The sequence below is a fragment of the Urocitellus parryii genome, chromosome 11 (genome assembly GCF_045843805.1).
Source record: "Urocitellus parryii isolate mUroPar1 chromosome 11, mUroPar1.hap1, whole genome shotgun sequence".
Lineage (NCBI taxonomy): Eukaryota > Metazoa > Chordata > Mammalia > Rodentia > Sciuridae > Urocitellus > Urocitellus parryii.
The window spans coordinates 53,290,088-53,309,863 of NC_135541.1; the positions used below are offsets into that span (position 1 = coordinate 53,290,088).

At 34.0% G+C, this 19,776-nt stretch overlaps 1 protein-coding gene across 1 annotated transcript in view; it reads right to left on the reverse strand.

Annotated features, from left to right (window-relative positions):
- The window catches only part of Negr1 (neuronal growth regulator 1), a 781,331-nt gene that overhangs the window by 451,168 nt on the left and 310,387 nt on the right, over nt 1-19,776 (reverse strand). The window contains exon 2 of the mRNA XM_026409921.2: nt 15,109-15,341. Coding sequence (XP_026265706.1) covers nt 15,109-15,341 — 233 coding nt within the window. The remainder of the gene's footprint in view (nt 1-15,108; nt 15,342-19,776) is intronic.

Here is a 19,776-nt window from a genome sequence, read left to right on the forward strand (position 1 = left end):
AAAGAATAAAGAGAAGCAGAAGAGATTGTTGCATTGGAGAATCAGGCGGTAGGTTCTAGGTTGTTTGACATTTGGACTACACTGCTTCCCACAGAGATATCTTCAAATTCCATCCATTTACTTAAAAACCTATTTGTTTTTAGTTGATGCTTTAATAGATCTTTATTAATTTTGTAATATGAAAAATAAAGTGAAAAAACAATGAGACTTATTAGAAAATTGTTCTTTCTTATCAGGATAGTAAGCAATAATCTGATGGCAAGACTCTGAATGATATTGAGTTCCTTAAGAAACCTCTCATTCACTATGAAATACTGAAAATATAGAATCCTTATGCAGAAATACAGAGCCCCAAGATTTTTTTCAATTCCTAATACACTGTATTCTAACTTTTCACTAAACAGGCTTTTCCCCATACTAGCCCCAGTGTTTTTTTATTTTAGCCAAATCTAATATTTCAATTCTGGGCTCAAACAAAAGTTACATGCAGCTGTATGCAACAGGCAACTTCTAATTATTGGTCAGTGACAGGAATCTGGTTAGACAGTTTTTCATTGCTGTGACCAAAATACTTGACAAGAAGAAGTTAGAGGAGGGAACTTTTATTTTCACCCACAGTTCCAGAGGTTTAGACCATGGTGGGCTGAGTCCATTGCTCTGGCCCTAAGACGTAATAGAACATCACGGCAGAAGATGGTTTTGGAAGGAAGTTGTGCCCTTCATCACAGCCAGAAAGCAGAGAGAAGGAAGGAAGAACAGCTACAAAGCAGATAAATCCTTCCAGGCCATACCCTCAGTGACCCACCTCCTCCAACCATACTTGACTTGACTACTGTTACCACCCAGTTCATAGTCTAATCATTTAACATCTGAATATTCTGCATTAACACACAAGCTTTTGTGGAACTGCATATCCAAATCATAACAATGGGCAAAAGAAAAAGGCCAAGGTGAGTGTGACATTTAGTTCTTGTGTGTGCACATGTTCTCATTCTCCATCTGTGTCAGGGCTCTTTGTAGAGAGTCAGAGAGGACTGACGCCATTCTTGACACAGTGCACTGTGCAGCATTTGGTGCCTATGGCTACTCATAAATATTACTTGATGGTGAGGATATGGAATGTTAAGTGCTGCAGTGGGACAAGGAGAGAACTGAAAAATTATGGAGCATGCTAAATCAAACTGGTATATTTAGTTATCTTTGAAAAGTAATAAGAATATTTTAATAATAACAAATATTCCTTTTTCTTTCAGAAGGTGATGAACCACAAGTCTAGCTCCTTCACCTACCTCAAAGGGAGAAAACAGAAGATAAATTTGCTTCTCCAATAAATAGCTCTTCCTCTTTGATTAACTTCATATTTTAAACCTAGAGTGTGTTCCAAGAAATCTCTGTGAATTCAATGTTCCAGAGATGCACATAAGCCCTCCCTTTGATCTTGTTAAGTCCAAACCAGTTTGCTAACTACATGCAAATGCAAAAAGTAAGTCATATCATATTTTGGAAGCAGCCAAATTGAATAGGAAACCACACTTCAGAAAGCACATATTGAGTTTGGTTGTCTTTAGGTAAGACCTCACTGCTGTGTACTGCAAAGTTAAAAGAGGAACACATCATACTGTCAAAGACAAGTGGGCTGTGTGAACTGCAAGCTCAAAAGCCTCACGGTAATCTCAACACATGCCAAATCTCCGAAAGTGGGACAGTGTCTCCTTTGGAGATGGGAAAAAAAACACTCCGAGGTGTGCAAAGCCGACAACTCTCCACAAGAGATGGATGAGTCTTGGAATGTTTTCTGCCTTCAAATAATTGTTCAAATGCTCTGTAAGGCATCTTCATTAGCTAAATAAATACCTTTGAGAGCATTTTTTTTTTATTTGTCCAGAGCAGAACTCAAGTAACTATTTCCAGGAACGTTTAATAGGTCAGAAATTTCAAGGGTAAATCCCTGATACTTTGAAAATACACATAGTGTTTCTATTTAAAATGCTCTTTTATATATAATGAACCTATTAAAAAAATCTAATATGTTGAACCTTCAAAAATGAGTTAGTTTCTCTACTGTGTTATTATTCTGACATTTCATTCTTGGTCAGTCAATCCCCAGTTCACTAATATACTCAAATCCTAACTGACTTCACTTCATTCTATTGTTTGCTCAGAACAGATTATACAACAGGTAAAGTTTGAAGGTCGAGTTTATCGATTAAAACACATAGCCATGAAGTATCTATTAAGCAAGAGAACTGACTCCCGTGGTTCTTAATCCATGTGAAACTTTTCTAGATGGAGTGATTTTGACAAAAATTGGCAACATTATAAGTTTTCAGCAAAACAAAAATACTACTGGATGTATTTTAAATTTTAGAGTGCATCCATTCACAAGTTAAATATGTTTACTTTCATATTCTTTCTTTTTTTTTTTTAAAGAGAGAGTGAGAGAGGAGAGAGAGAGAGAGAATTTTTAATATTTATTTTTTAGTTCTCGGCGGACACAACATCTTTGTTGGTATGTGGTGCTGAGAATCGAACCCGGGCCGCACGCATGCCAGGCGAGCGCGCTGCCGCTTGAGCCACATCCCCATCCCTCATATTCTTTCATTTCCACAGTACCCACTCTGTTTCTCCTTCTGTTATTGAGATATAGACTAACACAATGGCATTCAACTGGATTCCCTTTCCCAAGTTTTTATACCATAAATTGACCTCACTTCCCCTACCAAACAAAACATAAGAAGAAGAAAAAAAATACCACTATATTCATTCAGGTAAAAAAAAAAATATATATATATATATATATATATATTTTGAATGGACCAAATTTGGCATATATTCTTTTGTATTTATTGTGAACCAATATAACAGTTACTTTTTAGGGTAAAATTATCCTTCAGTGAACGATAACAACAGAGGTGATATTGCATCAGCCAAGGAATCTTCTTAAGATTTTTTAAATAACAACTTTTCTCAAAATCTTAAGTCTATTTTATCAAAATATTTTAACATATCTTTATGTAAGTAAGGCTGTGTTTTCTCCATTACCACCTGCTGAGCTGGTGGAACTGGATGGATAACTTTAGTTTCCATATGAAGACTCTCCTAACTGTTGCTTCCCCTGGCAGCTTCTTAATCTGGGGAAGCTCCCAGCGGTGGTTCCCTAGGGCTCCCTGCTTAAGCTCTCTGCAGCTGCTCCTCTCAGCAATGAATGGCTCCAGTCAGCAGTTGAATCCAGCAATTACAGCCTCCTACTGTTGCTCCCCAAGAGTCCCATTGCTTCTCACATGCTCAAACAATCTCCAACTGCATCTTCATCTCTCAGGAGAGGCATATTTGAGCATCTCTTTGTCAGCACCACTTCTAAAAGACCTCTTGGATCTAGCTATTCCTCCAGCCTCAAGAACTTATCTACCCTTGTTCTCACCTCTCCCCCTGCCCTCATTCCACTTTACAGAGCAAAATAATGTGCATCTTACTCCCAAGTGCTTCTTCAGTTCCTAGCTGAGTCTTGAAGTAGCATCTTACTCCGCTCTGAATGATTTATTATACACACTAAAAGTCACTTCCAAGATTACTACAAACTAACCATCACTTCCTTATTTATCACTTAATCTCAAACCCCTCTCCCTGCCAATTACTTCATCCCAAACATTGACTATGAATCTGCAAAAAAGAGGACCATTGTATCCTTATGTGCCCTGCAGATACATTCATCCAACCTCTATCCAACATTAGTGCAATCATTTGCCTTCACATCATTTCACCCTCTGATTGGTATGTTTTTTGAAAAGAAAAGTTAATTCTTATTTGCTGATCTTTGTATCCTAATATCCATGAAATGCTTAACACAAGGCAAAAGTTCAAAGAATAAGCCTTTGCTGTAATAGAATTTAGTATTCAAACTTGGTTAGCTAGTTTATTGGAGAAGAGTTTCAAGTTGCTTTTCACTAGTTTACCCACAAGGCATGGTTTCAGCTATATAATATAGGGATGTGTGTGTGGGGGGGATTAAGACCAGGAATACTTCTGGACATCTCCGAGCTTCTGGGGTAAATATACAACCATAGCTCTACAGCTTCTCTGTAGGTTATTTTCCTTAAAGTGGCAGTCTGTGTAGATAATGAAAGACTGCTGTTTCCACTCATGCCATTGTGTATTTGTAGCACTAATATTCATTAAAGATGCAACTGAAATGTTAATGATAATTGCACCCAAAAAGCTAATAAAGAGAAGCCCAAGGCTCACATAAATGCCAACATTTAATAATTATGCATACTTTTAGCTTTCCCCCTAATTTATCTTACTTTCTGATAATTAGTTTAGTAAATCTGAGATCCCAACATATGTGTAATTAATTTTAAAATTTGTTTTTAAATTTGCTTTTCAGACTCAGGAATGAGATATATTTTCCCAGAATGTAAATCGGTAATTATCTTTAAATAAGATGGTTACCTATATAGAGGACAGAACTTAAAAACAAAACAAGCAAAAAAAAAAAAAAAAAAAAAAAAAAAAACATGCCTCTTGAGAATATTTACAAGTAGGAAACACTTGAAAAAATCAGTATCAGCAAGAATCCAGTCAGGAAGACAGAAACCAATCTAAGTATTTCAAATAAAAAGGATCTAATAAAGCGAGCAGTTTACAACTGTGATAAAAAGCTAAGAAGACCAAGCATGTGAAGGAGGGGCAGATCAGAGATTTGTAATAACAAGGAGCTGCTGACATTCCTACAAGTAGGTATCACTGCCAGAGCCCAGAGGTCAGACTGGTAATGGCAGTCCTATCAGGACATGGGGTTTCCTGGTGTGAGAATGCCAATGTCAAGGTGGGATGTCCAGCTGAAGCTGTTGCCAAGGAGAAAAGCCTTGCAGGAGACAGTGCCCATGGCAATGAGAGGGAAAAGCAACCTTACTTGTTCATTCCTCCTGTCTCCTAGCTCATTCTTGCCAATGTCCCCACTGGCTGAATCCTTTCTGAAGTCAGAAAAGATATACTCATGGATGTGATACAGGACATACTAAGAAAGAAGCAAAGAATGGCTTTGAGATCAAGTTGGCAAAAACCAGCACACAATATCTTGTATTTAACTGTAGGTAGCAATTAGCACCCCCAAAATGTGAAATTATTTCTAATTAGCTCAAAATCTTAACATTAGTACAAATTTATTCCATGTTTAAAAAGAAAAAGAAGAATTTCTCCATGGGAAGGGAAAGTAATTACTTTTAACAATATTTTACAAATTAACTTAATTATGTATATTCTCAAATTGAAAAAAAAAATCTCTTGGAATCAATGAGAGCAATATCAATTCTATTCTAACTGAAAGGGAAGGAGGAAGGAACCTGTCTGTACAATAGTAGGTCTTTAGAAAAAGAAAGATCACAACATCCATTGAATACCTATTCTGAATCAGACACTTTTTGAAAAGTCTTATGTATCTAGTTGTTTTTTTAAATTTCATGACAAACCAGAGAGCTGACATTACATTTTAGCTCTCAGAGGATGAAAGAAAGTCTTAAAGAGATGACAACACTTGCTCACCACAAGGAGGAACACATGTGCAACTTTGAGCAAAGTCATTTAAAAAGTCATTCAATACATAGTAAGTATTGAACTGAAGTGGAACAGCACATCTCCTTCAAATTAAACTGCAGGAATCCAATATGCCCTGTTAAAGTGAACTATCTTAGAATGAAAGGGTCCTAAACAGAGGTAACAGCAATGAGTATGTGTTACCTTACTCTGCACTGACAAATAGCTCTGAAATCTATTCCCCTTCAACATTCTAAAATGTGTTCATCTACCCACTTGCTCAAATCAAAACCAGAATGAATTTGTAAAATATCTAAAGAAAATTTCAATTGTTTAATTCTTGACTCTTTTTAAATGTTAACATTTTACTTGGGTTTGGTATTTGAACTCTTTTTTTTTTTTTTAGTGGTTATTGAACTCTTGACTATAATCTTTATAACTAATTCTGCCCATATAAAATATATTTTTTTTCTTAAGATAACATTGCTAGAAGAAAAACAAGTTTTGTAAAATGCTTGTATCTCATTTATTATTTTTTCTCTGCAACATGCCATCACTTTGCTGCATTAGTGAAAACATGGGGATTAGCAGAGGATAAGGATGCTATGACCTAGAATGAAAATAAGCAAACTAACTCATGAATACCTAACTAATCCTTTTAATTTAAAATTTTTTCTTGTTATGTCAGCATTTCTCGTGTTAATGCCCTGAAGATAGCATCAATACATTAGGTCACAGCTTAAGCAAAATTATTGGCATGAAGCCAAGGAGAAAAAAAAATATGCACATGTATCCAACCAATAAAACACTCTTGAATTCTCAACATTTATCAGGCGCTGTTATGAATATTTGGGAGTCAAAAAGGATTAAGACAGTCCTCATCCTCAAAGAGTTTTCTTTGGAGACTATAGATGGATGTAGGGGGTTTATGAGTCTCATGTTCATGTAAGCAAATACATAATATGTTAAAGGTGTGAAGATTTTACTAAGGACAGGATTGACAGATTTCATCAGAATTTTAAATGGGCTCATGACCACAAACTTTTAAAGAATTTCTGAGCTAAATGCAAACCTACCAAAGTGGGTTAGAAAGCTAACAGCTAAGGGAAGGTGTATAGTCCACCTTCTCTGTCTACTGCTCTTACTAGATCAGTAAACAGAAGGTGTGGAAGAGATGGGAAGTGAAGTGGTATGGAGAAGAGGAACACTGGGACATAGACCACTCTGACCCCATAAAATAAACTTTGCCAATGGTCTCAATTGCACCACTTTCCTTTTGATATTACATATGATCAATGCTTATTTTTCTGCTATAAATCATAAACAATATCATTAACAGATTAAAAAATTCTCCTCTACTATATTTTATCATTGACTTAAATAAATTTATAAAGGGTATGTCATTTAGAATTTAACTGATGAAAATATTAAAATCCTAATTTCCTTTGTCATAATAGTTTAATTATATATGATTTGGAAAGCAAAACAGAAAAATTACTTTATAGATCAAATAACATTACAATGACTTCTTAGAAGATAAGTTATTCCACCTGATTTAGATTTTATTTGCAGTGTTTCTCAAAATAAGTGGGCCAGCTAGAGGTTGATAATCTTTTATTTATAGAGAGATTTTCATAGTGATCATACACATTACACTGGGATTTGTCATGTATTACTTACACACAGTTATCAGTTATTTCATTTTTGAAAAAAATATTTTCTCTGATTGTCAGCAAATTAAGCATTCTATAATTCACAAACTAAACAGAACTCAGAATTACTACCAAGAAATATAAAATGTGTTCAATCCAAGCTTTGAGATATTTATCAAACTATGTCCTTAGATCTTGTAATAAATATCCACTATTCATTAAGGGACTTTTAAGGGCAACAAATCTTGCTTAAAGGGTTAATTACTTCAAAATAATTTCAAATTATTTTCAACTGTTCATTATCAAAAATAGAAGTACTGTTCTACTCAGTCAAAATGAAAAATAATGTTCCTCTTCTTTATTAAACATCCTATTCCCAGATATCTTATTATTTAACCCTTGCCAGTATGATTCAAAGCTATAAGAGGATAAGGCAGGGCACAATTGCTCTTCATTAGCACACAAACTGTACAAATGCTTGTTTTTTGCCTTTTTTTGCCACATCCTCAAATTATGCATTCATGAGTGAATCCAAGGCACAATTCCTTCTTGTTGGCACAATTCCTAGTCATCAGAGATGCTCATTTGTATTCCAATATTGTTCCCATTTGTTGTTATCCGCTCACAATACTCCTTCTCTAGGAAAAGGGGTGACTCAGATGAAAGCCAGAAATGTGCAATATCTACAATATTATTTTTCTTGTTCCTTACCTGCCCCCATTGGCAAATGAAAGTATAGTGGAAATTTATAAGAAAATTCCATAAATGTCATCATTCCCTTTGAATATGGTAAAGAGTACATTATGAAATTTAGCACAGCATTAATCTATAATATTATTCTAACATCTGATTTCCATTAGCCTATATTAAATTTCATATACTGACATTTGATTAGAAAAATATGATTGCTATACTTCTAGCAAAAATATATTTAGAAAAAAATACTATTTTTTGAAACCTATCTTATCTTTCCTCTTACTTCTTTCATCTCAAATGCATAAAATAATAGACAATAATCATGTTTTAAAGACTCTGAAGGAGAGAGTGTGAGAGTAAGGAAGGAAAGAAGGAAGGAAGGGAAGAAGGGAGGAAGGGAGGGAGGAAAGGGAAAGAATAAGGAAGGGAAGGAAGGTAGGTAAGGAGAGAAAGGATACTTAAAAAAATATGTGTTCTGGAACAAAAGCCAATATTCAAATGAGAATTTCACTAAAAATTAGTTCAATTAACCTTATGTCTTGTGGACTATACTAGCTAAACCAATAACCCAATCAATGCTATTATATTTACAGATAGATGTGAGGCAATGGCTTCCTAGAACCTGGCCTGATATGCTGCCTTGTAACATTAGTTATTCTAGCCATTCTGGATTGCATGAAAAGAAACAGAAGACCTGGATCTGAAAAATGCATTCATTTAAAAAATTGTTTTGCAATATTTCATGAGCACAGACAATGGGCTTGAGTTTATCTGTGATAACATTTTGAAGAATGCTGTCATTTAAGTACAGATCATAAATGACACCTGAAAGACTTAATTTTCCCAGTTTCATAACTGTTTAAATATCAGATCATTGATCTCTAGACCTCCATGGTACTATCTCATATATTTCAACAGATTTACACATTTCCCATTAGATGAAGTGCTTGGGAAATATAATGATATTCCTATTAACTATTGAGGCCTATTTTCCAGAATTCTAGTGAGTTCCTATCTTCATAAATTGCAAACATGGATCTTTCCAACCAACCAACAAAAATTTAAAAATGGAGTATTTTTAGGTTCAGTTTCATTGTTACAACTACCTTATGGTGGGGAAAACCTGTAAGGACTAATATAAGCTTATTTGTATCATTTATTGAACTTAATTTGTCTTTGGTCCTGAGACCAGTAATTGAGTATTAATTGGACTTTGTTAGCTTAGTATAATATGATTTCATTGGATTCTACCACATTATATGAATTGGAGTAAGTAAAGACTAGTTTATAGTAGAGCAGGAAGGAATTCCTTGCAGAAAGAATGAGAAGGAATATATGACTACTTATTTCCTTAATAATTTTATATCACTTTTAGTCAATATTTAAGTAGTAAATGATGATCATTTCCTCACAAACAGATATCATTAGATATCATCACTTGTAAGGTATCCCTACAAATTTATCTCTCTTATCTTAATAATGCTGTAAAGACACAGATCATGTACAGAAACCCAAGTCTACTTTTGGGGAAACCTTATCCCCTTTATTTGTAGTAACTTTGCCAAACAAGTCACCTCTGTCACTTACCTAAGATTATGTTTTGTAACTGTTTTATTTAATTGGTATGCCACAAAGTTTCATTCCTTAAAGCTAAAGGTTCTTAGGGAAGGTTAGTAATATACAAGAAGTTATGGGGCCATTTTAATTTTAGGTGTTCTCATACTAAAAACATTAAGAACATGTATTAAGGATATTTGTCCTTTGCTTTGTGTTTTTGAGCATGTTTCAAACTGGTTTCCTATGTATACTCTTAATCTTTCTCTCCTGTGTAAATAGAGATGGAATGACACAGGTGGGAGCCCATCTTAGAGTCTTGTTCTGAGCCCTCACTACATGTAGGCAGTGACTGCTTTGACATTTGTAGGCTCTCTAAAACTTTCCTAGTACTGATAATTTTCCTTTGGTTTCATTTTGTTGCTTGTTGAGAATTTTGAAATGTTCATTGTTGCAGAACGGTGACTTGAGTTTTCTAACGTACATGGCATTTTGACATGTTTTTTTTTTTTTGACCATTAAGAGCTTTGTAATGTTTTGAACAACCAATAAAAAAATAAAAATAAAAAATAAAAATAAAGAAAAAAATTGACTTAAAAAAAAAAAAAAGCTTTCCTCCCCTTTGAGTCTTTTCCTACCCAGGTCCTAGGATGCTGCATTTCCCCCCTAAGCTCAACATGGAACTGAAGTGTGGTGCCTGTTCTATTGCAGTGTGTATCTTGTAAAGGTCTTAATATTCATAAAAAGGATGTTAACCTGAAATTAAGATGTGCTGGTACCTAAAGAATATGGATTTATACTTGCGGCTGGCTACATGGAACAATTGCTCTCCTGATACTAATTGGTAGTATAATTTTAAAGTATCTCCACTTGGTACTTTAAAAAAGACTCATTGAGAGCAATTGTATTTGTGAGGTTTGCCTCAGGAAGGATAGGTTCTAAAATTTATTCATTGATTAAGGATTAAGGCAATAATCAAAAAGCTATCTCTGTGTTATTAACTAGCACCTTGTTGAATTTATTTTTAAAGGTTTATTTATTTACTTATTTATTTTTACTTCCTTTCACTTTAGGTTATACTGAAAGGTGTTATGAAGAAAAATCCAGTGAATGAGCACTGTGTCCTATAGCAGTTACTGCTGAGATGTCCTTACACAGTGAAAATGTTTCTCCATTCTGAATAACAGGATCAGGGTACTGAGAAAAATGTTTTAACCTTATGGACCATGAAATGAATAACAAATCCTGTTTTTCTCTCTGTATTGGCTGCCAGGAGTCTTCAAACTAAATATTTTACGAAGCTCTGAAAGTATATAGAAATCCTGGCATAAACTTTATGATTCAACTTCACCTCTGACTGCATCCTACTCTTTCCTTATTTATCTTTCACCTCCTATTTCTGCTATTCATCTTGGTATACTGCATATTTCTTTATAAGCCACTTTAAATCCCTTCCAACATAAAACTTTGTTAATAATAAATGGTGTTTTAGTGTGTCGTCTTTATAGTTTACAAAGACTTTTTCAAAATACTGACTAAGCCAGACCAGGACCTCACATTGTTATTTTGGGGGATCTTTGGGTAGCATACTATGAAATAAGATCCAGTGTAGAGTGATGGGTATTTATTAAGGCATATTCTTGTGACCCACACTGGGAAGAAAGAGGAAGGAAGTAGGACAAATTGAGCAAAAAATTGAGCTTTAGTGCATGCTGGACAACTGGAAGTTCTGGAGCTTAAGTGGCCCATCAAAGTTGTCCTAAACTGAACTGCAAGAGAAGGGCCTTTAAAACCTCTGCCCTGATTGCGGCAGAGGTTTTAAAGGCCCCTTTTGGGAAAGCAAATGAATCTCTACACTCCAAAAGAACTGACCAGTGAATGCTCTCTGATGACACATTCCCAGTAGGTACAGAAACAATTTTTCCTTGATGAAAAAAGTAGAAAATGTAGCATCCTGTCTAGCATTCATATGCTATATATGTCAAACCCTGGGGAAATGGCAATATCCTAGGAAAGTTAAATATACTCAAGATGTTATTTTGGTCATGTAGTTATGTACTCAAATCTACTCTGCTCAGAGAACACACATAGTATATCTACCTGAAAAGGCATGAGGTGAGTGATAAACATCTATTTATCATATATATAATTTATATACCATATAAATATATATATTTCATATATACTTAATATATAATATTAATTACATGTCTATTTTGTGGTATATTCAATCTTGTCTTTAGACATTATGGAGAAGTCAAAGTAGAAAATATTCTAGACATATATTTAAATAAGCATCATTAAATTTTATGCTTCTATCATTTTGGTCTCATAATGGGGTGCTCTAGCTTCATAGCCAGTCCTCTCCAGTCTTTCACATTTCCTCATGAACAAAGAAGATTGATTGCCCTTAGTAAAGGTTGCATCACATGATTTGAAACTGAATAGTTAGGTAACTCAATTTACTAACACTAAATACACACACACACACACACACACACACACTTCATTTTCTTCCTGAATATGTTAGCAAGTTACTGCCATCTTAAAGCCAAACCCCAAATTATTACATTCTATAAATTCCATGAGTGCATAGGTTGTTGGGCTCAGATGGTGAAAGAAAACTATGTAAAGAAATATGTAAATATTAGTGGAGGTCAGGTGCAAACATTAGTTAGCATGATGCTCAATGAAAGCTATGAAATTTTTCATTTTTTAGCATCTTTTTTATCTTTTTACAATCTAAGGCAAATAATAACAGTAGAGCTGCTTTTTGTTTGTTTTTACTTGTTTTCTTTATGGGTTTTTGTTGTTTTGCTTTTGAGTTTTGACTTAAAGATCTGCTTAAGTCATTTCAATTGGAAAGAATGAGTGTTAAGAGAGACTTGAAAATTACTCATTTTTGAGGGAAAATTTAGAATCTAGGTTTTCTGACTTCTACTCCAGTGTTTTCCTTCCCGATTACTCCATTCATTTATATTAAATAGCTATAAGAAATCAATAGCACCAAACTTCCACATTGTCTGTGTTGACAAGATAACCGCTTTGTTATTCCTATTCTAAAAAGATTTTTGAAAAACTAGCTCCCTGGAGTACACAGTTGCAACAATTGAAGATGAGCTGTGTTTTTACCAGTCAATGTATGTTTGACATCAGTGATTAATACGGTCTTCCCTCAATTGCTGAGTTTCTTTATCTTGGTGAATAAAGGATTGACAAATTGTTAGGCAAAGAGCATGTGCTTCAAAACTATCCAGATATACCTGAGTATCAGGCAGCCTAACACATTAGAGACTGAGGAAATGTGCACATCAGTTTATTTTTGTTCCTTGAGAGGAAATGTAGCTTAAGAGGGACTGACTTTTTATGACATTTATTTAGTTCTTGAATTGACTGACAAGCCTATTAATGTATTCCCTGAACTTTATTAATGTAATTGGAAAATAGCCCACATGCCAATCAACTTATAATAAGTAATTATGTTCATAAATGCTGTAAAATTATTAGCTTTTAATTTGACCCCACCACATACTTTCAAAACAGTAGCCTGAATTTTTGTTTTTTTTCTAGAGGAACAAAATATACTGACAAAACATTCACGAAGGGTGTTTTTAACTGCTCAAATGTTCACTATCACCAAATGGCCAGCAAAAGTGACTATTACCATAGTAACTCATGCAGTCATTTTTAAACTATTAACTGCATTAAACAGTCTATATAACATATAGTTAAAACAAAGTCCTATGACAATTAAACATGTGCCTGGGAAAGACTTATATCCCACAGTCTGGTTTAAAAATAGATACTTAGCATGGAAAAAGAGAGAATGGAAAAAGAAAAAGAGGACCCATTTAGTATTCAGAGATGCAGTACTTAAACCTATAAATTTACAGTGTACCAGCAAAATGTCTGTATCTTAAATGACTCAAATATATCTTGTCTATGCCCATTTTTTTCCTCAGATAATAAAAATCTTTTGTAGTCTTTGGTCTAGAAACTCAGGTCAAAAGGCAAAGAACTGAACAAGAGAACAGATTACATGTGGATAACAGAAAAATGTATTTGTGTCTTGTAATCTCATGTCAGTTTTTCAAGCTGGACAAACTCTTGCCCTTTGGAGTCCCAGAATAATCTCTGAATAAAGATAGAGTCCTGTAAAAACTTTATCATATTCTTATACAACACTTTATAATAATGCGCAGCACTATAATATGTGACAATCGGTGTCAAAAAAAAATTGAGGAATTTCATTGATTTATTTTCAATTTATACTTTTTTCCTTAAATCAAATCATTTAATTAAGTTTAACCTCATCACATTGTAAAAATACATATTAATAAATTAAGTTGTGTTTGCATTCCAGTTTATTTTTACATAAGACAACAGAGATCAAATTAGAAAAATTATAGGCTATTTTTTTCCAAACTTAAGTCTTATACTTAAATTACATTGTACCCTTGAATTATTGAAGGATAAACTCAGAGAAGTACAACAAAGTTGCTCCCTCAATTTTTTTCCATTAGGCATTAAGCATGCAAGCACTGGCACCACATTATCATAGAATTTGTTATTAATTTTACTTAGAAATATTGCAATGCTATTTTTGAATTCCATAGAGCATAATATTTCTATACAACCAACACATGATTAATCTATAGAGCACAAGTAAATAATGTAAAGGGCAATAAAAATATGCATTTTCTGGTTTCCTAGCATTATAATTGCACATTTCTTGAAATGTACTAAAATTGGGGGTGTGTAGCTCTTACATTTTAGTATGGAACAGAAGCAAAATAATTTGATAGTTCTGTTTGCATTTGGAGATTATAAGTTAGCTAGCATGATTTATGATCTACTGAAAGTAAATTTAAGTGTAAAGTATTGTGCACATATTTTTTTCAATGACTCAATGTTGAAATAAAGTAATTCTAGAACACTGCCACTTTTCATTGTGCCTTGAATCAATGTAAACAGAAGTTGGATGGAGAAAGTGTTTGGAGGCTAAGAGAATTGCTTTTAAATAGTTACCATCATATTTCAAAAAGTTTATTGAAGACCATGCTTTTGAGCAATCTAAGTCAGACTCAGAAAAGTATTGTATATTTTCTCTCATATGTGGAAGCTAGAGAGAAAAAAAAAAGAAGAAAAAGTGGGAAATTCCATGAAAGTAGAAGGGAGACCTTTAGAATAAAAGAAGAGGGTCAGGGGAAGTGAGAAAAGAATAGTAAGGGAGGTTTGGGAAGTGTAACTAATCAAAATCTGTTTTTATGAATATATAAATATGTCAAAATGAAATCCACTAATCTATATAAATATGCAGATAAAAAATTATAAGTTTAATATTTCAATATATATTTATCATAGGTTTTCAAATACTTATTTTAGTGTATTAAATATGGGTTCTTGAAGATTTATAGAAGAGATTATTCAAAGGAAGTTATGAAGTAAACATACTAAAATCATCATCTGGCATTAACAGATATTGATTTTCTTGATCTTTGGGGATTTCTATGCCTACAATACCCTTACATTTAATGGTATTTAGGCATATAATTTTCTGAAGACAATGACAGCATATCTTTCAATATTGTTACTTATGTTTCATTTTGGTATCTAAATACTAAACATTTTAAAATACAGTCCTTCACAATACAGCACCTCTGGAAAGGCTTACCTTGCACAGTTAGATGCACCTGCATCGTTCTCGGTGTATGTTGAGTCTGAACAGAGCATGTGTATGGGCCATCATCTGTCACATCCACATTCTGTATCTGGAGGCTGTAATCTCTTTTATTCAATGTTGAAATGGAAACTCGAGGATCCACTGACCACTTATCACCTCCGGCAAAAATAATACTTGACCGGTTCAGCCAGGCACCCTTTGAAGCTCCATCTTCCAAATAACACCTAAAAATTACCAAAGACAGAACACTATTAATCAAAGTGAAAATGAGAAACAACATTATCTTTGGTCTGAGTGTTATTTCCAAATGTTGAATAATAGCACAACATCAAATGCAAACATCAAACTCAGGAGACATGATACTGATACAACTTCCATTCCCAATGCAAATCTGTTAACAATACCTGCATACATTTGTGTGTGGGGGGGTGGGGAGGTGTTTCAATGTATTTAAATGGACAATCAAACTCCTTTTTTATCCTGTCTGGATGAAAAAATCCTAAAAAATCTGAGTGAAGTAGAATTAATTCAAATAACAATTTTCTGCATTAAAACATATTTCTTTGTTTGAAATTATGAGCAGTAGTAAAGGTCTCTGAGTTAGATGGATTTGATTTATTCCAATTCTGAATATAATGAACCAGATGTAAAAAGCATAGAATAATGTCACATGTGTTATTATTATTTTTAATTGCCCAGTGGTGAGCCTGTACCCAGAAACTATAAACTGCATTTTATTGATAAAACTGTAAACTGCTTTTACCGATGGCTGTCTTAATTAAATGTAGCAAAGCTAATATAATACTTTCAGGAGCAAATTTTTACTGTCTTTTCAATAAACTGTCCAATAGTTTTTCTAGGAAGCATTCATTTATTCTGAAATATATTTATAAGTACTTATTTATGGATTCAAAAAGTACTACTATCATTTCTCTGTAAAAGTTTGAGACTACTAAGGAAGACTATTTGAGTAATCAATTATTACTACACAGAAGAGAATATTTTTTATTATATCATGTACAGACACATTGGAGACAAGAAAGGGTTGCTGGACCCAGGAAAGGGGTTTGGGAATGTAGAAAAAGACTTTCTGGAAGAGGAAGTCCCTGAGGGGTTTGGAGGACAGGGCACTGTGAACAGAGGTGTGACATGTGGGTAACACCAGGTAGAAGAAAGGGAGTGAGGTGTTCCATGAAAGCACAAAAAAGCAAGGGATATAGGGTAAGAGGGACCAGCCATATGATGATGGCAAGCATAATAGCAATTTGTATATTTTAAGTCTGATTTTGAAACCATTTACTCAAAGTCATATTCTATAACAAGATTCAAAAATACAGCTTTGTATCTAATAGCAGTCAAGCACTTGAAGATTTACAACAGAAGGCTGTGGTCATATGCCAGTGATTTTGCTTAGGACTAGAATTCTATGTTTCATCTTGAAAACGTTCTGTTACAAATTAAAGACTGGTTTTCTTAAATGAGTACAAAGCACAGCTACAGAATGAAAACACACATACATTGAAATAGTTTGACAGCATTTTCACAGAATACCTTGGGGGATTGAACACAGTGTTTGAGATTGCTGCAAAATTGCAAGCTGAAGGCAACAGGGCAGGCTGCTGCCAACTGCATGAAACTAATCACTGGGTGAAAAAGTAAGCAGAAAGGTACACTGCAGAATCTAATTTGTAGACAGCTTCACCGTCTACAGAATCCCAACTAGTAGAAGTCTTAAAGGTCATTGTTAATTGAAAAGCTTTTCCTTATGTATTTAATGAAGAAAATGAAACCCCTTTAATGATATAATTGAACAATTACAGTATATTGTAATTTTAAATGATATGCAGAAAGAAGATAGAGGGGACCATATTCCTCATTCTGCAAGATCACATTTGTGCTGCTGTAGAGTAGAGCTCTAAATACCATGTGTAGAACTGTGTCATTTAGCATCTGGGTTCATCAAGTGTTTATTGTGTGACTGCTGCATTCATAGCCTTTGCAGTTTGTCATATTGGGTACTCATTACAGCCCAGTAGGATATGGACTGCTTTGCCCTTAATCACTGGAAAACAAATAGAGATGTTTAGGTTAAAAGACTTTCCCAAGCCACATTATTAGTGGGTGGCAAAGTTGAATTTATAATCAAGTCTTCTCTTTCCACATTCAATGTCCTTTCCACTGTAATGCAGATCAAAGACTTTTTAAATGGGTTTCAGAAATGGGAAGATGATTAGAATGTTGCAGATATTACCGCAAGTAATTTCTTATTTACTGAATGTGACCAACTTCTTAACCTGTCCTATTCTAAAAGAAGCAGAAAATTAATTATTAATGGATATTTTACCATGGAAGTGTGATTCGGAGCACTCTGCTGGGCGATTCCCTTTCCCTAGAGACAGAAGCAGCTTTACTTTTATGCTGGTGTAGAGGAAGACATTGGTTAAGAGAATAACCAGCAAGTCTTAGCATAAGTGTTATTCCCCTGTTTTGGCATGCCAAAGGTCATCACAGAAGAATAGAACTTAACTACTGCACTGTGGAGGAAAACAAAAGGGAGTCCTTTATGTCTCCTTGAGGAGGATAACTGTATTTTATAATGGTCATTGGTCCTACCCCAATATTTTTCAAGACATACATTAGAAAGACCACATGAATGAGACTCAACATATAAATCTGTTGGATTCCTAGTCCATGCAGAATTTATAATATAAAAAAGGATGAGAAAGCATGTTCATGAATAGCCCTCATGGAGAACAGGGAGTGAAAATGAGGTTATTAAATCATCATTCTTCCAACTGGATCATTCTGAGGGTCTCTGAGAGTCTCTGGCTCCTGCCCATGATATTACATCCATGTCTCTTCTTCCCACAATAAACAGAATGAAACTTTTAGAGTTTAAATCAGATCATCAACAACTCCCAGCCTGTTTCATTCATAAGAACACACAATCCAGCTGGTGGTCAACCTGTCCTTGAGACTCTCCTACCCTTGTCTTCTCCACTCTCTTTCACTCTGCTCTAGACCAATCTGTTAGGTGTGTTTCCAAACAGCCAGGTGTGCATGCTTAGTTTGCACTGGCTGTTTCTTCTGCTTGAAACTCCCTCCCCCAGAATTCTGCACAATTTGTTTCTGATTTAGGTCTTCATCAAGATAACTAAGATATTAAATAGCAGAAATAACCATTATTCTCACAACTTTCATTTGGTACCATATTTACTTGACTGATTTTTTTTCTTCCTCTCTCAGCTAGATGACTCAGGAATGTGTCTATTTGCTTATCTGTATATTCCAAGGACCTATATACATAATGAACAATAAATATAAACGTGTGTTGAGTGCTTTAATGAAGGCAAAAGTAAGACATAATTGAAAAAAGTAATAATTTAGTAAAGTATATAAAAATTTATCAAGTGCAACATAGTTGGGAAGGCAGGACTACACCTACATGAGCTATAATAGCATATAATTAAATGAAAATATTTGTAACACAAACAATAACTGCTATATGACATAGATGAATGAGCAAATCATATATACCACGAAATAGGTACTTGAAATAAGAAAAAGCTACACCACCTGACTACACTTCTAGAGTTCCTTTAAACTTCTGGACATTCTGCATAGTATGTGTTAGGCACTATGTTAGCCACTTTGCTTTTATTGTCTAATTTAATCCTCACATAACTCTTTGAGTCAGATGCCACTATTATCTTTATTTAAAAGATGAAAAAACTAAGGGAATAATTGGTTACGACTTGATCAAAACTTTCTGTCTTCACTCTTTTTCTTTGTAGTAATTTTTAAATTTATTTCTTACATACATGACAATAGTGGAATTCATTATATTCATAATTATCCATTCACAGCACAATTTTTTGTAACTCTGTATATAGAGTATGTTCATGCCAAATTATGCCATTATACATAAGCTCTTATTTTTTTTGCATCACAATTCTTAATACACCTTTATACCACAATTTATCATATCTCTGTTTGTATATAAGGTATGTTGACACCAAATTCAAATCTTCATACATGTATTTTGTATAATAATGACCGTCTTCTTCCATTATCCTTGCTATTAAAAAAAAAATCACCAAGCTTGTATTCACTCTTAACCAGTGGTGGATTATATAACGGGGTAAAGCATTCTTCCTGTTCAAAATGGAGTCCAAAGGAGAGGCTTGGTAAAGTGAGAACAGTCAGATCACTAATGGGCAGAATGAAGCCATGTTTCCCTGATGGCAAACTCAGATAATATTTTTCTTCTCTGGACTTCCCAATGGAACATTTTAGCAGCTAATGATCTTAGAATCTCTTTGAAGTATATAAAATGAAGGAATCTAAATAAAAATGCTCAATAATGAATATATTCTTTAATTGAATATGGCATGGCTTTTCTTGAAAGTGTGTGTGTGTGTGTTTTTTCCACTTTAAAAAAAGCACTTGCTAGACTACCTACTTTTCAGGGTGATGAATAAAGAAGTTCTAAAAATATGTTCTTCAGAAGAAGCTGTGTTAACACCATACCAAATATAATGACAAATACTTAAATTTTCAGTCGATCATATGGATGTTTTGTATACATAGTGCCAAACATCTGGATACTGGAATATGTACAGCAAATAACTTGAACATTTCATTTTGTTTCACAGTTGT